The sequence below is a fragment of the Natrix helvetica genome (assembly GCF_964273705.1).
Source record: "Natrix helvetica genome assembly, chromosome: 2".
Classification (NCBI taxonomy): domain Eukaryota; kingdom Metazoa; phylum Chordata; class Lepidosauria; order Squamata; family Natricidae; genus Natrix; species Natrix helvetica.
In genome coordinates, this window is record NC_138552.1 from 295,072,775 (window position 1) to 295,099,106 (window position 26,332).

The 26,332-nt window shown below is 43.1% G+C and overlaps 1 protein-coding gene across 1 annotated transcript in view; it reads right to left on the reverse strand.

Annotated features, from left to right (window-relative positions):
- Positions 1 to 1,021: 1,021 nt before the first annotated feature.
- The window catches only part of TRPV3 (transient receptor potential cation channel subfamily V member 3), a gene marked incomplete at its 3' end in the record, with an annotated part of 32,246 nt that continues 6,935 nt past the window's right edge, over positions 1,022 to 26,332 (reverse strand). The window contains exons 5-12 of the mRNA XM_081943949.1: positions 25,427 to 25,584; positions 22,637 to 22,813; positions 18,455 to 18,595; positions 14,842 to 15,122; positions 11,575 to 11,751; positions 5,361 to 5,522; positions 2,138 to 2,239; positions 1,022 to 1,099 (exon numbers count right to left, since the gene is read on the reverse strand). Coding sequence (XP_081800075.1) covers positions 1,022 to 1,099; positions 2,138 to 2,239; positions 5,361 to 5,522; positions 11,575 to 11,751; positions 14,842 to 15,122; positions 18,455 to 18,595; positions 22,637 to 22,813; positions 25,427 to 25,584 — 1,276 coding nt within the window. The remainder of the gene's footprint in view (positions 1,100 to 2,137; positions 2,240 to 5,360; positions 5,523 to 11,574; positions 11,752 to 14,841; positions 15,123 to 18,454; positions 18,596 to 22,636; positions 22,814 to 25,426; positions 25,585 to 26,332) is intronic.

Here is a 26,332-nt window from a genome sequence, read left to right on the forward strand (position 1 = left end):
TCATCCCAACGTACTGATTGTAAGGTGGCTTTGAGCATAATTACCGGTACTTAATAATAACATCTCCATTGTATTATGGATTGTTAGCTAGATATAAAATCAGATAGATAGATAGATAGGTAGGTAGGTAGGTAGGTAGGTAGATGATAGACAGACAGACAGACAGACAGACAGACAGACAGACAGACAGATAAATGAAAGGGGATAGATAGATAGATAGATAGATGATAGATAGATAGATAGATAGATAGATAGATAGATAGATAGATAGAGAGATAGATAGAGAGATAGATAGACAGACAGACACACAGATATATATATAGAGAGAAGGATAGATAGATAGAGAAAGACCGATAGATAGACAGACAGACAGATAAATGAGAGGGGATAGATAGATAGATAGATAGATAGATAGATAGATAGATAGATAGATAGATAGATAGGCAGACAGACAGACAGACAGACAGATAAATGAGAGGGGATAGATAGATAGATAGATAGATAGATAGATAGATAGATAGATAGATAGATAGATAGATAGATGGATGGGATGGATGGATGGATAGAGAGGAGGGGAAGAGAAAGAGAAAGAGAGAGAGAGAAAGAGAGAGAGAGAGTTGAGAGAGAGAGAAAGAGAGAGAGACGAGAGAAAGAGATGATAATGAAATGTAACAATTATTTAGGCAGAAGGAATGTTTCCACAGAATGCAAGTCTGTGTTAAACAAGTATTTTTTTCAATCTCGGCCCATTTAAGATGGGTGGACTACAACTCCCAGAATTCCCCAGCCAGCTGCCTGGGGAATTCTGGGAGTTGAAGTCCACCCATCTTAAACTGGCTGAGATTGTTTAAAAGGAAAATTTCTGTAATCTTGCAAACCTAGGTTGGTTTTTGGGGTTGGAGGCAAAAGAAACATCCCCAAGGGAACGTGCCTACAGGTAGTCCTCGACTTATGACCATAATGGAGCCTGAACATTACCGTCATAAATCGCAAGGAGAGCAAAGCAAGGTCACTGCATCACTTACAAGGCGAAATGGAACCAGGCGTCCGAGAGAATTGTCTGTAGGTCGGAAGGCCGTAGCAAGAAAATGGCTACACTCTGCAGGCGGAAATACACACAGGATACAACAGATTTAGTAAGGCACATTAAACACACGCTAGCCCATTCTACAGGTAGTCCTCGACTTACAACAAAACGGGACCTACAAGCGGGCATCGCACGCCTCCCGGAGGCTACCATACGAGGACAAATTATGCAGGGGAAAGATTACTCGGAGGTGGGAGATACTTCCAATGTAATCTAGCAGATCCCCTGCGTGGATTGCCCCTGGGACAATGTAGGACAGATGGGGAGGAAGCTAACCAACAGATTGCAGGAACTCATTGGTAGCCCTACACTGCAATGAACAAGAACATACATTCAATTTTGCAGCTGTATTAGGATTGTTGGACGAGCAGGTACAAAAACAGCCGGGGAAGTGATTGAAGCCTGGGAAACGGGCCCTTCGTCAGTCAAACAGGGGTGCTGATTTACCACCAGCCTATCGAATACTTAAAACAAGGATGTCAAACTCAATTTCATGAAGGGCCGTCGGGGGGGCGGGGGGCAGGCAGGAGTGGCCAACTGGGTGGGCGTGGACAGTTTGACGCCACTCACTGGGTGTGGCTACTGGATGGGCGGAGCCGACTGGATGGGTGTGGCCAGCTTGACGCCACTCCCCAAACTGCTGACATTTTTGCTCTTTGCTCTGCGTAATAATAATAAGCTTTTATTATTAAAAGACTGGGCTAAAGCGACAGAGGACAGACCCTTACATTTTCCAGGAGGACCTAGAGGGCCTTATGTTTGACACCCCTGACTTAGAAGGCGAGGGCCGGGCAGCAAAAGCAAACAGCCAGGGACTTAAAAGACAGCGATCAACACACCCCATTTACAACAATACTATAAATACCACACAGAGAACCATACACGCTCTGCTAGAGAGAAGTTCTCCGAGAATGGGCTCCAGCACGAGTCTGAAAGCTCAGACGATGAAACCTCTCGTCCCGGCGACCGACCCAGATTGGACCCTGCAACTTTATCTTGGGACACGTAGATTCGCTTCCATTCGTGAGGAATATTCCAATTAACGCTTACCTCTTTAATAGCAATAAACACGGCTCCCAAAATAACCATGGCTTGTCCCGCCAACTGCAACCAATTCAGGTCTCCGATCAGTGCCAGAGGGTACGGCGGAGGCTAGTGACGAAAAAAATACATCAGAAAAAGCTAAGAATGGAGGTAGTTCTCGCCTTACAACCGTTCATTTAGTGATGATTCAAAGTTACGACAAGGCTGAAAATAGTGGCTTATGATCGATCCTTGCACTTATGACCGTTACAGTACCCACACAATCGTGTGATCCAGATTTCGGAGCTGGACAACCACCATGGACAGGCGGTCCTCAACATACAATGGCTCATTTAGCGACCGTTCAAGATTACGACGGCACTGAACCCCACTGTTTTGGCGGGCCACGACATCGACTTACAACCGTTTGTTCTGAAGTTGCAATAGCACAGGAAAAATTGACTTATGGCTGTTTTCACACTTACGACCATGGCAGCATCCCCGTGGTCACATGATCAAAATTCAGACTCTCGGCAACTGACTCATATTTATGACGGTCGCAGTGTCCCGGGGTTATGCGATCCCCTTTTGTGACTTTCTGACAAGTAAAGTCAGGGGGAGAAGCCTGATTCATTTAATGACCCCGTTCCTAACTTAACAACTCTAGGGATTCACTTAACAACTTCTGACAATTTTTCACACTTATGACCGTCGCAGCATCCCCATGGTCACCTGATCGAAATTCAGATGCTTGGCAACTGCTTCGTACTTACGACGGTTGCAGTATCCCAGGGTCACGTGCTGTGATCCCCTTTTGCAACCTTCTGACAAGCAAAGTCCATGGGGAATCTGGGTTCACTTAACAACTGTATTGCTAACTTAACAACTGCAGGGATTCACTTAACAACCGTGGCGAGAAAGGTGGTAAAATGGGGCAAACCTCACTGAACAAATTTCTCTCTTAGCAACATAAATTTTGGACTGAGTTGTGGTCGTAATGTAAGCCAAAAAAGGGAATACAAACTTTGGTTGTGTAAACAGAGGCATAGACTCAAAATCAGATGAAGCATTAGTAGCGCTTTCTAAAGCCTTAGTAAGGCCACACCTGGAATATTTGCATCCAGTTTTGGTCACCACATTATAAAACAGATGTTGAGACTTTGGAAAATGTGCAGAAAAGGCAACTAAGAGGATTAAGGGACTGGAGAATAAAACATATACAATACAATACAATAGCATAGTTGGAAGGGACTTTGGAGGTCTTCCAGTCCAACCCCGTGCCTAGGCAGGAAACCCTATACCGTTTCAGACAAATGGCTATCCAACATCTTCTTAAAGACTTCCAGTGTTGGGGCATTCACAACTTCTGGAGGCAACTTCTGTTCCACTGATTAATTGTTCTAACTGTCAGGAAATTTCTCCTCAGTTCTAAGTTGCTTCTCTCCTTGATTAGTTTCCACCCATTGCTTCTTGTTCTACCCTCAGGTGCCCTGGAGAATAGCTTGACTCCCTCTTCTTTGGGGCAACCCCTGAGATATTGGAAGACTGCTATCATGTCTCCCCTAGTCCTTCTTTCTCTTAAGCTAAACATACCCAGTTCCTGCAACCGTTCTTCATATGTTTTAGCCTCCAGTCCCCTAATCATCTTTGTTGCTCTTCTCTGCACTCTTTCTAGAGTCTCCACATCTTTTCTACATCGTGGTGACTATTCTGTTCTGTTCTATTCCTATTCCTATTCTATTCTATTCTATTCTATTCTATTCTATTCTTTCCTTGTTCTGTTCTGTTCTATTCTATTCAGAAAATTTCTCCTCAGTTCTAAGTTGCTTCTCTCCTTGATTAGTTTCCACCCATTGCTTCTTGTCCTGCCCTCAGGTGCCCTGGAGAATAGCTTGACTCCCTTTTCTTTGTGGCAACCCCTGAGATATTTGAAGACTGCTATCATGTCTCCCCTGGTCCTTGTTTCTATTAAACTCGACATGAAGAACAGAATTGCAGGATTTGGGTATGGCTAGTCTAAAGAAAGTAAGGACTAGGGGAGACATGATAGCAGCCTTCCAATATTTGAGGGGTTGCCCCAAAGACGAAGGGGGTCAATCTATTCTCCAAAGCACCAGAGGGCAGGACAAGAAGCAAGGGATGGAAACTAATCAAAGAGAGAAATCCCCAGACAGTAAGGACAATTAAACAGTGGAACAGCTTGCCACCAGAAGTTGTGGATGCTTCATATCGCTGTTTTTAAGAAGAGACTGGACAATCACTTTTCTGAAATGATATAGGGTCCCCTGCTTGAGCAGGGGGTTGGACTAGAAGACCTCCAAGGTCCCTTCCAGCTCTATTCTGATCCTGACTACCTATATTTATAATCCTTGCCACATCCCGGTCTTACATGATTTGCCATTTGCAGTTCTCCCAGCAAAGTCAGTGGAGGAACCCGGATTCGCTTAACAACTTGGTGATTCACTTAACAACGGCAGCAATTCAACCTCTTATATGACCATGCCATATAAGAGGTTGTAAAAGCGGGCGCAAGTCACTGAACAACCACCTCGCTTAGTCATGGGAATTCTGCTCCCAATGGTGGCCGTAAGTTCGAGAACTACCTATAGAAGGGAGTTTATGAAAGATGCCCCTGAAGGGATCCATTCTTCTTCTTCTTCTTCTTCTTCTTCTTCTTCTTCTTCTTCTTCTTCTTCTTCTTCTTCTTCTTCTTCTTCTTCTTCTTCTTCTTCTTCTTCTTCTTCTTCTTCTTCTTCCTCCTCCTCCTCCTCCTCCTCCTCCTCCTCCTTCTTCTTCTTCTCCTTCTCCTCCTCCTCCTCCTTCTTCTTCTTCTCCTTCTCCTCCTCCTCCTCCTTCTATCTTCTATTTTTTTCTTCTATATATATAAAAATGGCTGTGTGAGTATGTTCCAGCCTGGAGCAATTTCAACCAAACTTGGTACACAGATAACTTTCTTTCTGGAAACAAATACTGTGGGGGTAAGACTCCCCTAATGCCCCTCAGGGTGTGTCTTCTGTTAAGATACGGCCTGTTGTGCCTTGAAATGGCTTCTACTGTACTGCTGTAAAATGGCTTCCACTATACAGGGCCGTGGAGTTGCCATGGTGATGGCTTCACAGTACTCCACAAGGGGACAGAAATTTGGATTTTGATCTGGACATTTTCCCCCTATAAATAAATACCCGGGCAACGCCACTTTATCGGCTACTCCAAATAGAAAGGAAGGAAGATCTCGTTCTGCCTTCCCTACCTGCTTGGTGTGAGGCCTGTAGTAGGAGATCAACGTCAAAATGAGGTTGTAGATGAAGTACAGGCAGCAGGAGAGGAAGAAGACGTGTCGGGCGAATCGTTTCCACTTCATCCGGAGTAAGGAATGAAGCGGTTCCAGAGCCAGCATTTCGTGACGATTCTGCTTTGGGGGCAAAAAAAAAAAAAAAAACGGATTAAAAGGAAAGAGAGAGCGTTAAGACAGGAAAAATAATAGGTTAATTAAGCTAGGCCGCGAGCTTGAATGGCTCAATTAATCCATCACTACAGCTAGTCCTCAGCTTACAATGGTTCATTTAGTGACCGTTCAAAGTTACAACGGCACTGGAAAAGGTGACTTAGGACCATGTTTCACACTTACGACTGTGGCAGCGTCCCCGTACTCATGTGATTTACATTTGGATGCTTACGACTATTGCGGCGTCCCAGGGTTATGTGATCTTTTGCGACCTTCTGACGAGCAGAAGGGGGAAAGTCAAGGGGGAAATCAGATGCGCTTAACAACCATATTACAAAACTTAACAAATGCTATGAGTCACTTAACAACCAGGGCCAGAAAAGTCGTAAAATGTGGCAAATCACACTGCAGTGTGATTCCTTAACAACCACAGCAAGAAAGGCTGCAAAAGGGGCCAAAACGCACTTCAAAATTCTTGCTTCACAAACTGTGACAGTAATTTAACAAATGTAGCAATTCACTAAACAAATGTGACAAAAAAGGCCGTAAAATGGGGCAAAAACTCACTTAGCAACGGTCTCGCTTAGCAACGGAAATTGTGGGCTCAATTGTGGTTGCAAATTGAGGATTATCTGTATTTTATATATATATATATTCTCTTACAGTATTTCTAGATATTTCTACATATTATTTCTATCTATTTCTATTTATTTCCATGATTTTTATATAAACATTACTATTTCTATTTATTTTCATTATATATATATATATATATATATATATATATATATATATATATATATATATATATATATATATATATTAGTATTTCTATTTCTTTCCATGATTTATATATATATTTCTATTTCTATTTATTTTCATTATTTATATATATATTTCTATTTCTTTCCATGATTTATATATATTTCTATTTATTTTCATTATATATATATATATATATATATATATATATATATATATATATATGTATATATATTTCTATTTCTATTTCTATTTATTTTCATTATTTATATATATATATTTCTGTTTCTATTTATTTCCATGATTTTTTATATACATTTCTATTTCTATTTATTTTCATTATTTATATATATATTTCTATTTCTTTCCATGATTTATATATATTTCTATTTATTTTCATTATATATATATATATATATATATATATATATATATGTATATATATTTCTATTTCTATTTCTATTTATTTTCATTATTTATATATATATATTTCTGTTTCTATTTATTTCCATGATTTATATATATATTTCTATTTCTATTTATTTTCATTATTTATATATATATTTCTATTTCTTTCCATGATTTATATATATTTCTATTTATTTTCATTATATATATATAATACAATACAATACAATACAATACAATAGTAGAGTTGGAAGGGACCTTGGAGGTCTTCTAGTCCAACCCCCTGCCTAGGCAGGAAACCCTATACCGTTTCATATATATATTTCTATTTCTATTTCTATTTATTTTCATTATTTATATATATATATTTCTGTTTCTATTTATTTCCATGATTTCTATTTATTTTCATTATATATATATAATACAATACAATACAATACAATACAATAGTAGAGTTGGAAGGGACCTTGGAGGTCTTCTAGTCCAACCCCCTGCCTAGGCAGGAAACCCTATACCGTTTCATATATATATTTCTATTTCTATTTCTATTTATTTTCATTATTTATATATATATATTTCTGTTTCTATTTATTTCCATGATTTATATATATATTTCTATTTCTATTTATTTTCATTATTTATATATATATTTCTATTTCTTTCCATGATTTATATATATTTCTATTTATTTTCATTATATATATATATATATATATATATATATATATATATATATATATATATATATATATATGTATATATATTTCTATTTCTATTTCTATTTATTTTCATTATTTATATATATATATATTTCTGTTTCTATTTATTTCCATGATTTTTTATATACATTTCTATTTCTATTTATTTTCATTATTTATATATATAATGTTTATTTCTGCTTATTTCTTTTTCTATTTTTAAGCCTGACTCCCCATCAGGGGCAAAATTCACTTAACAACTGTTTTGCTTAGCATGAATTATTTTTTATCCTCAATCGTCATGAGTCAACGATTACTGTAAATAATTGCACTTCCTGTCCAAACTACAAAGTCAGTTTATTCAGCAAGTGGCACAATTTATTTTAGAAATTAAGAAAATTGCGGGGTCCAAAGGAATTTCAACTAAATGATGACATCAAGAGTGGCACTGAATTTTTCAGCCTGCCCACCCTGGACAATAAACCAGAGTTCAACTAAAGTTTATAGGAAAAGTGAGTCTTCAAGAGGCATGCTCAATCTACGGTCTTACAAATTTGAACACCTCTTATTTATCACATGTGGTGGACATGTGTGAAGGCAAGAAAATATTGGATAAAAATACACACATGGCTGTAGAAGAAGATGATTAAGCAACAGATAGATTTTAAACCAGAAATATTTTTATTAGGCATAATACCAGAAAATTACGACAAAGCGACGATATATTAAATATTACATGTATTGACAGCAGTGAGAATCGTTATTTGCACAATATTGGAAAAATGAGAACACCCCCCCCCCCCCCCCGATGAAAATATAATCCAGAAAATATTGGACTGGGCAGAGATGGATAGATTGGCATTGAAAATAAAAGATAATGGAGACACAGAATATTATTTAACGTGGAATAGGTTCTATCAATGGTTAGAGATAAGAGGTAGACATTAGATCAGGGGTGTCCAAACTTGGGAACTTTAAGACTTGTGGACTTCAACTCCCAGAGCTCTGCTGGCTGGGGAATTCTGGGAGTTGAAGTCCACAAGTCTTAAAGTTCCCAAGTTTGGACACCCCTGCATTAGATGAAGAAAGAATATTGCTGTGTTTAGGTAAAATACGAACACTGTTTATAATTATATGTATGCTAATATATGTAACAGGAACATAAACAAGCGAATATAATTATAAATATGGTTATAATTATTTTGTTATTTTAGTATTATTGCTATCAGTATATGTGTTACCTTTTTTTTTCTTTCCTTTTTATGCCCGAACAATACACTGTATACAAAATATTTATATAAAAAATTAAAAAAAAAACATGACACAACAAAAAAAAAAATTGAATTCCTCCCTTCTGATGCCCCTGGGATGTTTCCAAAATTGTTGGAAATCTGCAAGAAAGCATGGTTTGTTTTGATTCCATCTCTACCACCAGCTGGACTAAAAGCCAGGACATTTTTTTAAAAAGAGGTCTTCATCCCAGGAACAAAATTGTCAAGCCACAGACAGCTGTGCCGCCAACTGAATTTGATGAATGCAGCATAAAAAATATATACCATATGTTTCAGACTATAAGAGGCAACAAGATTTCGAAAAGGTAAATAAGAAAAAAAAAAGGGTTTTGTCCTCTCCGGCCCCCAGGAGCACTCTGCAGGCTTCGGCAGAGCTGGGGGAAGGCAAAACGCCCCCATTTTTGCAAAAAACAGGTGGGAAATGGCCAATTTTTCGCAAAAATGGAAGTGCTTTTGCCTTTTGCCCAAGTCCTGCTGAAGCTTGCAGAGCAGTGGTGGGTTGGCACGGGCCTGGTACGGGCATACCGGTGGCAGCTGGGAGCAGCAGTCACCATACCGGAACGGTGTTTCGGTGGGCCCACCTGCCCGCCCTCTTTTTGAGGAAAAAGGGCCAATTGCACACTCGCGTGCAGCCTATGGCATTTGCGCGACATCGCCGAACAGCTGGGACATCGCAGGATGGACAATCCGCTCATTTTTCACAAAAATTGGGTGCGGGGGTGGGTCTTTGGGAGGCGAGAAATGGCTTTATTTGGTGTATAAGACGCACCAACATTTCCACGCTCTTTTAGGGGGGGAAAGGTGCGTCTTATACTCTGAAAAATACGATAACTTTTGGCATTTATATTCCGGAAACTCAGTTCAAAATAATGACAGGGGCAGGACGGGTGGAAAAGCAGAGGGAGGCCAGATCAGGAAACAGACGCGCCAAAATAAATCAAATAAGTAATTAAAACCAGTTACTCCTTGACTTACAACAGATTGTCCAGTGACTATTAGAGGTTGCAACAGCACAGGAAAAAAGTGACTTATGGCTGTTTTCACGCTTACAACCACTGCAGCATCCCCCGTGGTCACATGATCAAAATTCAGACTCTCGGCAACTGACTCATATTTAGGACGGCCGCAGCGAACCCCGGGGTTATGCGATTGCGACCTTCTAACAAGTAAAGTCAATGGGGAAGCCTAATTCACTTACCGTATTTTTCAGAGTATAAGGCGCACCAGAATATAAGACACACCAAGATTTTGAAGAGGCAAATTAAAAAAAAAGTTTTTGCACTCTGCAGACCTCCCCAAAACAGGCCATTTTTCACGAAAACGGGCCCTTTTTTTGTCAAATAAAGAGGGCATGCATAGCCTTTAGGAGGCTTCCAGAGTATTCCTAGGGGTTGGGGGTGGCAAAAACGAGCAAAAAATGAGCTGTTTTTCATGAAAAAGGACCCTTTTTTGTCAAAGAAATTTGCATGCATAGTCTATAGGAGGCTTATAGAGTGCTCCTCGGGGCTGGGAGGGGGATTTTTGCCTTCCCCAGCCCCCAGGAGTACTCTGGAAGCCTCTTACAGGCTCTGCACGGCCTTTGTTGCAAAGGGGGCGGAGTTTTGGGAGGCCAAAAATGCTGTATTCAGTGTATAAGATGCACCCAGATTTTCACCCTCTTTTTTTGGGGGGGAAAAGGTCTGTTTTATACTCTGAAAAATATGGTAACTACCCTGTTTCTAACTTAAAAACTCCAATGATTCACTTAACAGCTGTGGCAACAAAGGTTGTAAAATGGGGCACACTCACTTAACAATTTTCTCACGTAGCAAGCCAGGTTCGCTGAACGGCCTGGCAAAAATTCTGTAAAATTGTGTGGGAGCAATGGAAATTTTGAGCTCAATGTGGGTTGTAAGTCGAGGACTATCTGTGAATCCCTTGATTAAAGGCAGCTGCTGCGGCCCGATTTAATACTTCCCTTTGTTCCTGAGCCATGTTCCTTTTGCCGGAAACAAGATCAGATCTCCAGCTCTTGTGTGATATTTCTGTGGATTCCATGTGAAATGCTGACATTTGGGACTGACTAGGAATCCTGACCTGGATCTCAGAACTTGGGACTGTTTTTTGATTATTCTTCCATGTGCATCTATTAAACATATAACCATTTATGTAAATCTTTTTCAGACAGCTTGTTTTGCATTCGTTGTCTGTGGCAATGTCCCAATTCTGGGAGGTGGCGTCCACACATCTGAAATTTGCTAAGATTGAGAAACACTGGCTCACACTTTTAAAAGGGGTTTGCCTGAAATTCAATCTTTAATACCTCCCCCAAATGAGGAAATGTACCAAACAGGAGCATGAGAAAGTTTGAAAAGTGCTGTAAGTATCCATTTCAATCCTTATAGCCCCTAATGAAAAGATAAATAGATAGAGAAAGAATGTGTGTGTGTGTGTGTGTGAGAGAGAGAGAGAGAGAGAGAGAGAGAGAGAGAGAGAAGGAGAAAAAGAGAAAGAGAAAAGGAAAAGAGAGAGAAGAAGAAAAGACAAAGAAAGAGAGAAAGGAAAGAGAAAGAGAGAGAAAGAGAGAGAAAGAGAGAAATAAAAAGAAAGAGAGAGAGAGAGAGAAGGAGAAAAAGAGAAAGAGAAAAGGAAAAGAGAGAGAGAGGAAGAAAAGACAAAGAAAGAGAGAAAGGAAAGAGAAAGAGAGAGAAAGAGAGAGAGTGAGAGAAACAAAGAGAGAGAGAGAGAGAGAGAGAGAGAAAGAAAGAAAGAAAGAGAGAGAGAGAGAGAGAGAGAGAGAGAGAGAGAGAGAGAGGGAGAGAGGAATCTTGAAAAATGGAAGCACTGTTGCTTTGAGAATGCTCTGACCCAAGGACTTACCCCAATATTTGTATTATAGACAATGATATCCAGTAACGAGTTTTCTGAAGTGGTGTCCAATTCTGTGAGGTCATAAAGCGAGGACTGGACGGGGCCATAAGCCCAGTCAGTGAACTTCCTGGAAAGGCTGCGGATGGGTTTCTCCTTGATTTCTCTGCTGAGAATGTACTTCAGAATCTGAAACGATCCAAGTCAAGAAGAGAACAGGTTAAGAGTCCAGATTGCGTAAAGGCAAGGAACAGAGGGTCTCAAAAGTCCCCTCAAAGACCACCATCCTGCTCCTTAGAAGAGGTGAACAGCACTGAAAGTTGATCCTTGCACATCTTTCAATTTTGCACACTGGCAAAGTTGTCATTGAGGGCAGTGTTACTCAACCTCGACAACTTTAAGCCATGTGGACTTCCACTCCCAGAATTCCCCAGCCAGCGTGCTTTTAAGACGGGTAGACTTCAACTCCTGGAATTGCCCAGCTAGCCTTGTACGCAGACAAATAGTCAAAATCCAGTGCAGAGTTCCAAGATCCAGATCAGAGTTGTCAGCCAGTCCCAGAGTCAGAATTTCACAAGCAGAATCCTTGCTGCCTGGGGAATTCTGGGAGTTGAAGTCCATATAGCTTAAAGTTACCGCACTCAACCGCACTCAACGTGTAGTCCTCAATGGAACTGCATCAACATGGAGGGAGGTATGCAGTGGAGTACCCCAAGGCTCTGTTTTGGGCCCAGGACTCTTCAACATCTTCATCAATGATTTGGATGAGGGAATAAATGGGGAACTCATCAAATTTGCAGATGACACCAAGCTGGCAGGAATAGCCAACACTCCAGAAGATGGGCTAAAGATACAGAAGGATCTTGACAAACTTGGGAACTATCTAATAAAATGAAATTCAATGGTGAAAAGAGTAAGGTTCAACATTTATGCAAGAAAAACGGAATGCGCAGGTACAGTATAGGTGGTACCTTGCTCAGTAGTAGTAACTGTGAGAGGGATCTTGGAGTCCTAGTGGACAACCATTGAAATATGAGCCAGCCATGTGCAACAGTTGCCAAAAAAGCCAACACAGTTCTAGGCTGCATCAACAGAGGGAGAGAATCAAGATCACGTGAACTGTTAATGCCACTTTACAAGACCTTGGTAAGGCCACACTTGGAATATTTGCATTCAGTTCTGGTCGCCACGATGTAGAAAAGATGTGGAGACTCTAGAAAGAGTGCAGAGAAGAGCAACGAAGATGATTAGGGGACTGGAGGCTAAAACATATGAAGAACGGTTGCAGGAACTGGGCATGTCTAGTTCAATGAAAAGAAGGACCAGGGGAGACAGGATAGCAATGTTCCAATATCTCAGGGGTTGCCCCAAAGAAGAGGGAGTCAAGCTATTCTCCAAGGTACCTGAGGGCAGAACAAGAAGCAATCGGTGGAAACTAATCAAGGAGAGAAGAAACTTAGAGCTGAGGGGAAATTTCCTGACAGTTAGAACAATTAACCAGTGGAACAGAAATTGCCTCCAGAAGTTGTGAATGCCCCAACACTGGAAGTCTTTAAGAAGATGTTGGATAGCCATTTGTCTGAAACAGTATAGGGTTTCCTGCCTAGGCAGGGGGTTGGACTAGAAGACCTCCAAGGTCCCTTTCAACTCTGATATTGTATTGTATTGTAAAGTTGCTGAGGTTAACAAACACTTTTAGGGTTACCCATAGGCACTAAGAAATGTAAAATGGGAGTTCCTAGATATGAACTCTGCTCAAAAATTTCACCCCTCTTCTCTGAAGAAAACAGAGGTTAGGGTTAAGGGCAGGGTCTTCCCATGCAAGGGGTCAAAAAAGTCAAGATGGAGCCACGATGATGCCATGAAAGCTGTGGGCAGGATCTTGATTTTTTAAAATATCTGCTTCTTCCGGAGCCAGGAATGTAAAACTTAATTGAATACAGTTAGTCCTCAATTTAGAGTCATTCATTTAGCAACATTTCCAAATTATAATGGCACGGGGAAAAAATGACTGGTCCTCACACTTACAACCGACATAGCATCCCTGTGGTCATGTGATCAAAATTTTGGCACTTTGCAACCAGTATGTATTTACATCCCTGATTTTATGACCTTTTTGCCAGGGATGTTAAGCAAATCACTGCAGTTGTGAAGAGAATCACACGGTTGTTAAGTGAATCCAGCCAGCTGGGAAGGTCCCAAATGGTGATCATATCACCCCAGGATGTTGCCACTATCCTGTGAACCGGTTGCCAAGTGCCCAAATTTTGATCACTCAACCATGGGGATTCTGCAACCGTCGTAAATGTGAAGACTGGTTGTGAGTCACTTTTTTTTCCACTGATGTTATAACTTCCAAAAGTTACTAAATGAATGGTTGTAAGTTGAGGACTACTTGCACATACAGGTAGTCCTCGCGTTATAACCACAGTGGAGCCTAAAACATTTGTTGCTAAGTGAAACATTTGTTAAGGGAGCCACATTTTACGACTTTTCTGGCCACAGTTGTTAAGTGAATCGTAGCATTTGTTAAGTTAGCAACCCGGTTGCTAAGCGAATCTGGATTCCCGCTTGTCAGAAGGTCGCAAAAGGGGATCACGTGACCCTGGGACACTGCAACCGTCATAAATGTGAGTCGGTTCCCAAGGATCTGACTTTTGATCACGTGATCATGGGGATGCTGCAGTGGTCATAAGTGTGACAAATTGTCATAAGTTGCTAAGTGAATCACCACAGTTGATCAGTTAGCGAATCTGGCTTCCCGGTTGAGTTTGCTTTTCAAAAGGTCGTGAAAGGAGGTCATGTGACCCTGCGACACAGCAACCGTCATAAGTACGAGTCAGTTGCCAAGCATCTGAATTTTGATCACATGATTATGGGGTTCATGCAAAGATCTTAAGTGTAAAAAACAGTCCTCAGTCACTTTTTTCCATGGCGTCGTAACTTTGAACGGTTGCTAAACGAACTGTTGTAAATCGAGGATTACCCGTAGGTAGGCCTACCTCAAGGGTGACATTCAGCAGCTTCTGACAGGTTCTGGAGAACCGGTAGCGGAAATTTTGAGTAGTTCGGAGAACCGGCAAATGCCACCTCTGGCTGGCCACGCCCCATCTATTCTCTGCCTCCCGAGTCCCAGCTGATTGGGAGGGGATGGGGATTTTGCAGCATCCTTCCCTGGCCACGCCCACCAAGCCACGCCCACCAAGCCACACCACGCCCACCAAGCCACGCCCACAGAACCAGTCGTAAAAAAAAAATTGAATTTCACTACTGGCCTACCTCTAACTTCCCGGTTTTGGCTGCGAGCTGCAGAGGGGTTAAGCCATCTTTATTCTTCATCATCTCCAAATTGCGGCTTCTGCTTTTCAAGAGGATGGCGTCGTACATCCGCCGGACAAAGTCGTTTTGAGTCTTAAAGTCTTCCGCCACGGTCACCAAGGCGTGGAGGATGTTGTTCCCTCGCGCATCCTGAGACATGATGTCCGTCTTGCTGTTCTCCATCAAGAGCTGGACGATGTCCGGCTGGTTGGTGCAGGCGGCTAAGGCCAGGGGGGTCTCGCCTGCAGAGAGGGTGCCAAGTGGCAGGGGGTTTGAGAGTCAACGTTCCCAATGGGCAACATTTAGCTGAGGGGACTCAAGTCCTGATAATTCCTGGGGTGAGGGGGATGTTGGTTGGTTACTTTTCATTTGTTATAGTTTCCATTTTTTGGTTCGCCTCCATGAAAGCCCAGGAAAGTTTCAGCAAGGACTTCCAAGATCTCACAAGTTTTGAAGGAAGACGAATACAAGCAAAGTTTAATGAAGATAAAGTGGATAGATGGATAGATGGATGGATAGAGACAGACAGACAGATAGAGATAGGCAGAGGGAGATAGATAGATGATGATAGATGATAGATGATAGATAGATAGATGGATGGATGGATGGATGGATGATAGATAGATAGATAGATAGATAGATAGATAGATAGATAGATAGATAGATAGATAGATAGATAGATAGATAGATAGATATGGATGAATAGGAGACAGACAGGCAGGCAGATAGACAGACGGACAGACGGACAGACAGACAGACAAATAGATATTGATGGAGGAAAAGTAGATAGATGATAGATAGATAGATAGATAGATAGATAGATAGATAGATAGATAGATAGATAGATAGATAGATAGATAGATAGATAGATAGATAGATGATAGATAGATAGGGATTGAGATGGATGGATACGATAGGATAGGATAGGATAGATAGGGAGGGAGGAGGGAGGAGATAGGTAAAGATGGATAGATAGAAATACAGAGAAAGAACAAGAGAGATAGAAATAGACAAACAGGTAAATAGGAGATAGGTAAGGATGGATATCTAGACAGAGAGACAGAAGGACAGAGAAGACAGAGATAATGATGGGTGGATGGATTCTAGATAGGAGATAAATAAGATAAAAAGAGAATAGAAGAAAGAAAGAGAGAGAGAGAGGGAAAGAATGAGAGAAAGAAAGAAAGAAAGAAAGAAAGAAAGAAAGAAAGAAAGAAAGAAGAAGAAGAAGAAGAAGAAGAAAAGAGGGAGAGAGAGAGAAAGCAATGGATACAGAGAGAGAAAGATAAATAGATAGATAAATAGACAGAGAGCCAGAATTTGGAATGCAACAGACAATGTCAGATCACAGCCTAACAGCAGTTTGAAAAATGATGTGGTCATTTGCCTTAAGAAAAACTTTGGCAGCTTCTGCAAGGTATCCGAATACACAAGTATTTTTCTGTCAAACAGGGAATAAAATAATCATGAAGCCAACAATCACACATTTATTTCAGTAGGCGGAAGAGCTAAGATTGATCAGCGATTGCTAAAGTAATATTTTCTTTGTCGTGTTTCATTTGTACAACCGCACCTTGATAAATAACGTAAACGGTTGTGATTAAAACTTGATTTATTATTTAAGATGTTGTTATCATGCATTTATCAAGGGGATTGTTCCATCACAACAAAGAGAACATGACAAATTGGCATTCAGTACAATTCCCGTCCCAGGAAACAAATCTTAATATTAAAGGAAAATCGGCGGTTAAGAAAGACGAAATATAAACAAACTCAATAAAAAACAACATCATGAATATACAGTACTTTTAAAATCACACACTGCGGTTAGGACCACAAAAAAAAAAGGACGTAAAATTGGGTCAGTCACAAGCTGACCTGTTTTACGACTATCACAACTTAGGATTGCTAGGCTAAATTATGATCGTACGTCAAGGATGTAACTTTTGGTCATTGCTGTTCAGATGTTGCCATATTATTATATTATTTATTTTATATGTTTGTATCCCACCTTTATTAATTTTACAAATAAACTCAAGGAGGCAAACATATCCAACGCACCTCAACTTCCCTACAACAATTCTGTGAGGTGCATTGGGCTAAGACAGGGGTGTCCAAACTTGGGAACTTTAAGACTTGTGGACTTCAACTCCCAGAATTCCCCAGCCAGCCGGCTTTCAGGCCTAAAACAGGACTAGAATTCCTGGTGATTAGTCCAAAGTCACCCATCTGGCTTTCAGGCCTAAAGCAGGACTAGAACTCACTGTCTCCTGGCCCAAAATCGCCCAACCAGCTTTCATAACTAAGGTGGGACTACAACTCACCATCTCCTGGTAATTGGTCCAAAGTCAGCCAGCCAGCTTCCAGGCCTAAAGCAGGACTAGAACTCACTGTCTCCTGGTGATTGGTCCAAAGTCACCCATCAGGCTTTCATAACTAAGGTGGGACTACAACTCACCATCTCCTGGTAATTGGTCCAAAGTCAGCCAGCCAGCTTCCAGGCCTAAAGCAGGACTAGAACTCACTGTCTCCTGGTGATTGGTCCAAAGTCACCCATCAGGCTTTCATAGCTAAGGTGGGACTACAACTCACCGTCTCCTGGTGATTGACCCAAAGTCACCCAGCTGGGTTTCAGACCTAAAGCACAACTAGAACTCACCGTCTCCTGATGATTGACCCAAAGTTCTAGTCTTTCATGGGACTAGAACTCACCGCCTCCTGCTTTCTAGCCTGATGCCTTAACCCTAGACCCGTGATGGCGAACCTATGGCATGCATGCCACAGGTTGCACGTAGAGCCATTTGTTAGGTCATGCGGGGCGTTGCTTTGTCAGGTCCAGCGCGCATGCGCTGGCTGGCCAGCTGACTTGGCCTTCTTTTGAGGCAGTTTTTCGCACTCCGCAGGCTTCCTTGAAGCCTCCGGAGCGTGAAAAAATGGTCCTATGAGCAAACCAAAAGTTCAGGAATGGACTCATAGGGCCTTTTTTTGCCTTCAGGAGGCTTCCCTGAAGGCTCTGGAGGGCAAAAAACCCGGTCCTATAAGCAAATTGAAAGTTCAGGAATGGACTCCTAGGGCCTTTTTTCACCTTCAGGAGGCTTCCCGCTTCCCTGAAGGCTCTGGAGGGCAAAAAACCCGGTCCTATAAGCAAACCGGAAGTTCGGGAACGGCCTTCCAGTTTGCTCGTAGGGCCATTTTTCGTCTTCAAGAGGCTTCCCTGAAGGCTCCAGAGGTCGAAAATCGGCCCTACAGACAAACTGGAAGTCACCATTCCCAAACTTCCGGGTTCCCTGTAAGTCCATTTTTCGCCCTCTGGAGCCTGGGGAAGACGGAAAAATCACGGCAAAAGCAAGGGGGGGGGCATGGACATAGCATCATGGGAATGGCACGCCCGTGCACGACCCCCCTGCGCTCCTCCCGCTTTGGGCACGGGAGCCAAAAAAGATTAGCCATCACTGCCCTAGACCAAACTTGTGGTCCTGGAACCTCACAAACTGGGACACTGGGGAAACACATGTGTTGGCTGACCTGTTAACAGCCCCTTTCCACTGTACCTCAGCTTCTGCCAGACCCTTACCAAAATAGAAGCCTTCGTGTTTGCGTTTGGGATTAAAGAAGACGCCCTGGGCGTGGGCGTTGACGTCTGCTCCTTTCTCGATCAGGGTCTGAGTGATGTCGTACTGCCGTCTTTCGATGGCAATATTTAGAGCCGTCTGTCCTGGGATGGAGAAACAAAACCAGAATCATCACCTTTGCTTGCAAGTTTGTATATTAAAAAAAGAAAAGAATAATGATTCAGATCGGTGTTTCTCAACCTTGGGCACTTCAAGGAAGGGTGGGCTTCAACTCCCAGAATTCCCCATCCAGGGTGCTTTAAGAAGTGTGGACTTTCACTCCCAGAATCCCCCAGCCATCATGCTTTAAGAGGGGTGGACTTCCACTCCCAGAATCCTCCAGCCATCATGCTTTAAGAGGGGTGGACTTCCACTCCCAGAATTCCCCAGCCAGCCTGCCTTAAGAGGGGTGGACTTCCACTCCCAGAATTCCCCAGCCAGCCTGCCTTAAGAGGGATGGACTTCCACTCCCAGAATTCCCCAGCCAGCCTGCCTTAAGAGGGGTGGACTTCCACTCCCAGAATTCCCCAGCCAGCCTGCCTTAAGAGGGATGGACTTCCACTCCCAGAATTCCCCAGCCAGCCTGCCTTAAGAGGGGTGGACTTCCACTCCCAGAATTCCCCAGCCAGCCTGCCTTAAGAGGGAAGGACTTCCACTCCCAGAATTCCCCAGCCAGCATGCTTTAAGAGGGAAGGACTTCCACTCCCAGAATCCCCCAGCCAGCAGGCTTTAAGAGGGATGGACTTCCACTCCCAGAATCCCCCAGCCAGCCTGCCTTAAGAGGGGTGGACTTCCACTCCCAGAATTCCCCAGCCAGCCTGCCTTAAGAGGGATGGACTTCCACTCCCAGAATTCCCCAGCCAGCCTGCCTTAAGAGGGAAGGACTTCCACTCCCAGAATTCCCCAGCCAGCATGCTTTAAGAGGGAAGGACTTCCACTCCCAGAATCCCCCAGCCAGCAGGCTTTAAGAGGGATGGACTTCCACTCCCAGAATCCCCCAGCCAGCATGCTTTAAGAGGGATGGACTTCCACTCCCAGAATTCCCCAGCCAGCATCCTTTAAGGGGGTTGGACTTCCACTCCCAGAATCCCCCAGCCAGCATGCTTTAAGAGGGAAGGACTTCCACTCCCAGAATCACTTAACAGATGTGGCAAGAAAAGTCGTAAAACGGGGCCAGACTCACTTAACAAATTTCTCACTTGACAACAATCAATTTTGGGCTCAGTTGTGGCCATAGGTTGAGGACTACTAGCAGAGGTGGTATGCTGTCGATTCGCACCAGTTCAAGTGAACCGATAGTGGCGGCGGTGCAAGGCTCCGCCCGCCCACCCTGACGTCATTGCACGCGCTCCCACTACCAAACCTCTCAAGCTCAATCCCTCCAAGACTGAGTGGCTGTGGTTTCCGTCATCCCGATTTGTGTACCTTGTTCCATCTTTGACGATAGGGGGAGAAATTTTAGCCCCCTCAGAGAAGGCTCGCAATCTGGGAGTCCTCCTGGATACGCGGCTTAGTTTAGAAGAACACCTGAAGGCCGTGACCAGGGGGGGCTTTTACCAGGTTCGCCTGGTACGCCAGTTGCGCCCCTTCCTGGATCGGGATGCTCTGTGCACAGTCACTCATGCCCTCGTCCTTTCTCGCCTGGACTACTGCAATGCTCTCTACATGGGGCTGCCCTTGAAGAGCACCCGGAGGCTTCAGCTGGTCCAGAATGCAGCCGCGGGGGTTGTCATGGGGGTACCTAGGTGCTCCCATGTTACACCCCTTTTAGGCGGCCTGCACTGGTTGCCGGTTGTTTTCCGGGTGCGATTCAAGGTATTAATTATGACCTTTAAAGCGCTCCATGGCTTAGGCCCAGGGTACCTGCGAGACCACCTACTGCCACCAGTAGCCTCCCACTGTCCAGTACGATCCCACAGAGTTGGCCTCCTCAGGGTGCCGTCGGCCAGGCAGTGTCGGCTGGTGACCCCCAGGGGGAGAGCCTTCTCTGTGGGAGCCCCTTCCCTCTGGAATGAGCTGCCCCCGGAGCTTCGCATAATCCCTGACCTCCGGTCCTTCCGACGCGCCCTAAAAAGTTGGCTTTTCCAGCAAGCCGGCCTGGCCTGTTAATTTTAACTCATTTTTAAAATGTATTGTTCCATAAATTCGATTTGTTTTTTTGGATATATATTTAATTTCTTTTTAACTTTTGGGATGTGTGTTTTTTAATGTTGTACGCGGTCCTGAGTCCTTTGGGAGAAGGGCGGCATATAAATCCAATAAAAACAAACAAAAACAAACAAACAAACTGGTCGTGAAGAGACTAGAGTACCATTCCTGACTACCAGGGATGCACGAGGGAAGCAATTCTCTGACATTTTTTTGCAAAATTTTCAACCCTAAATATAATGGTGAGAATAGCTGGTTATTGTAGCTGGGAATTGTAACCAGGTCTACATCTTGGTAAAAATTAGGCTGTGTGTGTGTGTATGTGTGTGTGTGTTTAAAAGCACAATGACTATATATGTATACTTTTCTTCACTCTCTTTTCAAAAAAGGAGGAAGATATCTGTTAAAATGAAATATGCATATTGAAAAGGAATTATAAACGCCATCAACATAAAACGGAGCTCGTTCAAAAGCTGAAATACACCAAGGAAATGAGATGAAGAGTGTGGAGTAGAGGAGAGAGGTAAGGGAAGAAGAGAGGGATAGGAGAGAGGGCAAGGGAGGGGGGGAAGAGGAGGAGAGAAAGGAGGAGTGGAAAGGGGAGAGAGGAGAAGGAGAGAGGAAGGGGAAGTAGAGAAGAGAAGGATGATAGAGGGAAGAAAGGAGGTAGGGAGGGGGAGGAGAGACGGAAAAGAATAGGGTATAAATATGATGTATGGAGAGCAGAAGAGCCAATCATTGGTTTTGGGAGTTGATGGTAAGATGAATTGATGTAAACATTTAATGTTTCTGTTTCTGTTTCTGTTTATTTGGATTTATATGCCGCCCTTCTCCAAAAGGACTCAGGGCGGTGTACAACATTAAAAAAACACACATCCCAAAGTTAAAAAATTATATACATATCCAAAAAAACCACAACCGAATTTAAAAGACAATACATTTAAAATTAGATAAAATTAACAGGCCAGGCCGGCTTGTTGGAAAAACCAACTTTTTAGGGCGCATCGGAAGGACCGGAGGTCGGGGATTATGCGAAGCTCCGGGGGCAGCTCATTCCAGAGGGAAGGCGCTCCCACAGAGAAGGCTCTCCCCCTGGGGGTCGCCAGCCGACACTGTCTGGCTGACGGCACCCTGAGGAGGCCAACTCTGTGGGATCGTACTGGACAGTGGGAGGCTATTGGTGGCAGTAGGTGGTCTCGCAGGTACCCTGGGCCTAAGCCATGGAGCGCTTTAAAGGTCATAATTAACACCTTGAATCTCACCCGGTAAACAACCAGCAACCAGTGCAGGCCGCCTAAAAGGGGTGTAACATGGGAGCACCTAGGTACCCCCATGACAACCCGCGTGGCTGCATTCTGGACCAGCTGAAGCCTCCGGGTGCTCTTCAAGGGCAGCCCCATGTAGAGAGCATTGCAGTAGTCCAGGCGAGAAAGGACGAGGGCATGAGTGACTGTGTACAGAGCATCCCGATCCAGGAAGGATCGGGATAATACAAAACGATGTTGGCTATGTAATAGTATATGTGGTTATATGTTACATGTGATTATATGTACACGTTATATGTTATATGTGGTTATATGTATACGTCTGAAACAGTATAGGGCAGTGGTAGTCAACCTGGTCCCTACCGCCCACTAGTGGGCATTCCAGCTTTCATGGTGGGCTGTAGGGGTTTGCTGTAACTCTGCTTTATAAATTTTATAAAGTAAAGTTACTTCCCTACTTTATAAATCACCATTGCTGTGGAACCGGTGGACAGTTAGAAAATTTTACTACTAACAGAGATACAAAAGTGGGCTGTAGGTATAAAAAGGTTGACTACCCCTGGTATAGGGCTTCCTGCCCAGGCAGGGGGGTTGGACTAGAAGACCTCTAAGGTCCCTTCCAACTCTGCTATTGTATTGCATTGTATTGTTATGAAAATGAAAAAAAAATAAAAAACTTTAGATATACAGTATATTAAAAAAAATCTTTTTTTGCAACCTTGGCGCCAATACCTCTGTAGGCTTCCTCCGTGTAGGCCGCGTTAATGAGTTTTACGAGGATTTGATTTTCTTCGGCAAACGACAGGAGCATATTCACAATTTCTTTGGTGTTCTGGTTGATGTTTAGCAGAGCTTTCATTAGACAGGTCTTCCCGGTGTCCGAAGACGTCATTTTATTCATCAGATATTCTGCAAAATAAGGATAAAATTATCCCGGATCTCCCTCCGTGTTAATTAAGGGCTGATTGGGAACGCTAACGCCATGTAATGAGGAGGAAATTACCAATCCCTTTCTTGGGAGGCAAATGAGAAGGCATAATTGTACCAAAAGCTCGTTTAAATAATAATAATAAAGTAATTGCAGGTATCCGGTCATTGCAGTGATGAGAATCCAAACGATTGTTCATAGGGCAGGGTGCAAAAAAATTAATTTCTTATTGTGAATGGACAAAGCTTGCCATTCTGGAGAAAAATATTCATGGAATTCCAGAACATTCTAGAGAAATACCCAGAACACTCTGAAGGACAGCCAGAGCATTCTAGAGGAAACCAGAACTTTCTAGAGAAAACCAGAATGTTTAGGGAAAACAGGAAGAGTCTGAAGAAAGATGGAATTTTCTAGAAAAAAAACAAACCAGAACAGAATGTTCGGGAAAATACCACAACTTTCCAGAGAAAATTAGAATGTTCTGAAGAAAACCAAACCTTCTGAGGGAAAATCACAACTTTCTAGAGAAAAGCCAGAACATTCTGAAGGAAAGACAGAACATTGAAGGAAATAACAATTTTCTAGAGGGGAAAAAAAACCAAGAACATTCTGAAGGAAAGCCAGAGCATTCTAGAGGAAACCAGAACTTTCTAGAGAAAATTAGAACATTCTAGAGAAAACAGGAACCTTCTGAAGAAGGACTGAGTTTTCTAGCAAAAAAACCAGAGCAGAATGTTCAGGGAAAAACCACAACTTTCTAGAGAAAACCAAACCTTCCAGGGCAAAACCAGAACTTTCTAGAGAAAAGCCAGAACATTCTGAAGGAAAGACACTGAAGGAAATAACAACTTTCTAGAGAGAGAAAAAAACAAGAACATTCTGAAGGAAGTCCGGAATATTCTGAAGAATGCCGGAATTTTCTAGAGAAAACCAGAACAGAATGTTCGGGGAAATACCAGAACTTTCCAGAGAATACCAGACCATTCTAGAGAAACACCAAACCTCCCTGGAGAAAACCAGAACATTCTGGATTAAGTCAGAACATTCTGGACAAAACCAGGACTTTCTTGAGCAAAGAGGACCAAACTTTCTAGAGAGAACCAGAACATCCTCAAGAATAGCAGAACATTACAGGGAACTCTGGAACATTTCGAGGAATTCTGGAACATTCCATATTTCTCCTAGAATGTGTCCATTCACCCCATTTTACACTACCAGAAACTATTTCTTGCTTTCAAAGAGTTACTTCATGAAAATATTGAATCCCCTCCCAAAAGGTCTTTGTCCTACCATGTTGCCAATCAGATATTTTATTATTTGTTTATTTATTTATTTATGTTCCGCCTTTACTGTATTTTACAAATATGTCAAGGCGATGAACATATCCAACACATCTTCCTCTTCCTGTTTTCCTCACAACAACAACCCTGTGAGGTGGATTGAGCTCAGAGAGAGAGGGACTAGCTCAAAGTCACCCAGTCAACTTTCATACCTAAGGCAGCACTAGAACTCCCCGTCTCCTGGTAATTGGTCCAACATCACTCACTCGCGTTCATGGCTAAGTCGGGACTAGAATTCCCTGTCTCCCGGTAATTGGTCCAACGTCACTCACTCGCGTTCATGGCTAAGTTGGGACTAGAATTCCCTGTCTCCCGGTAATTGGTCCAACGTCACTCACTCGCGTTCATGGCTAAGTTGGGACTAGGACTCCCCGTCTCCTGGTAATTGGTCCAACGTCACTCACTCACTTTCATGGCTAAGTTGGGACTAGGACTCCCCGTCTCCTGGTAATTGGTCCAACGTCACTCACTCACTTTCATGGCTAAGTTGGGACTAGGACTCCCCGTCTCCTGGTAATTGGTCCAACGTCACTCACTCACTTTCATGGCTAAGTTGGGACTAGAACTCCCCGTCTCCTGGTAATTGGTCCAACATCACTCACTCGCGTTCATGGCTAAGTCGGGACTAGAATTCCCTGTCTCCTAGTAATTGGTCCAAAGTCACTCACTCACTTTCATGGCTAAAGCAGCACTAGAACTCCCCATCTCCTGCTAATTAGTCCAACGTCACTCACTCACTTTCATGGCTAAGTTGGGACTAGAACTCCCCGTCTCCTGGTAATTGGTCCAACATCACTCACTCGCGTTCATGGCTAAGTCGGGACTAGAATTCCCTGTCTCCTAGTAATTGGTCCAAAGTCACTCACTCACTTTCATGGCTAAAGCAGCACTAGAACTCCCCGTCTCCTGGTGACTGGCCCAAAATCGCTTACCAACTTTCATGGCTAAGGCAGGACTAGAACTCACTGTCTCCTGGTTATTGGCCCAAAGTCACAGCCAACTTTCCTACCTCAAGTAAAACTACAACTCACCGACTCCTGGTTCTTAGCCTTAACCACTGGACCAAACTCGTAAAAAATGGGGCACTTCTTCCACTATTCTCTGGACATTTCTGACAATGATGCTCCTAAATGCAACCCTTGTAAGCACACCCCCCCCAGAAGGGGGTGCCTTCTTCGTTCTCGGCATCCAAGCCCCCTAAAATTATTCCAGCCACGGAATTCACCTTGCAGAGGTAGAGCAAAGGGCACCAACCTTGGACGGTCAGATTTTGGCACCTGTGCGACCGGTCCTTCATTTCCGCCAGAACGCTCTGGAGGTCATCCAAATTTCCTTCCGAAACCGCCCGGAAGAGATATTTTTTCAACTTCTTACGACGACTGTTCGGTTGAGAGTTTTGGGTTGAATTGATGCTGGGGAACAAGGGGGAAAAACGTGGGTGCTTTTTGGGGTGCAGACTAAGGAAGGGGCAAGCCGCATCTCCCCGTTTGGGGGGAGGCGGATGGTTTTTTGGCACGAGGGGCCCATCGGACTGGCCTACCTAGGCAGACTGTTGTACAATCAATAATAAAATTGCTCATTACACAGGCTAAAAAATAATATACCAGTATTTTCCGGAGTATAAGACGCACCAAGGTTTTGAAGAGGCAAATGAAAAAAAAAAAAGTTTTTGCCCTCTGCGGACTTCCCCAAAACAGCCCTTTTTTTGCAAAAACGCCCCCCGCTTGCCCCCCCCAAAAGGGCATGAATAGTCTTTAGGAGGTTTGTAGAGTGCTTCTGAGGGCTGGGGGAACAAAATTGAGCACAAAAAACCGGCCCATTTTTCGCTCATTTTTTCTCTCCCCAGCCCCCAGGAGCACTCTGGAAGCCTCCTAAAGCAGGGGTGTCCAAACTTGGGAACTTTAAGACTTGTGGACTTCAACTCCCAGAATTCCCCAGGGGAATTCTGGGAGTTGAAGTCCACAAGTCTTAAAATTCCCAAGTTTGGACACCCCTGTCCTAAAGGCTCTGCACGGCCATTTTTTGCGAAGGGGGGAGGGGGTTTCAGGAGGCAAAAATGCTGTATTAAGTGTACAAGACGCACCCAGATTTTCAGCCTCTTTTTTGAGGGGGAAAAAGTGCGTCTTATACTCTGAAAAACAACTTTTTATTATTATTATT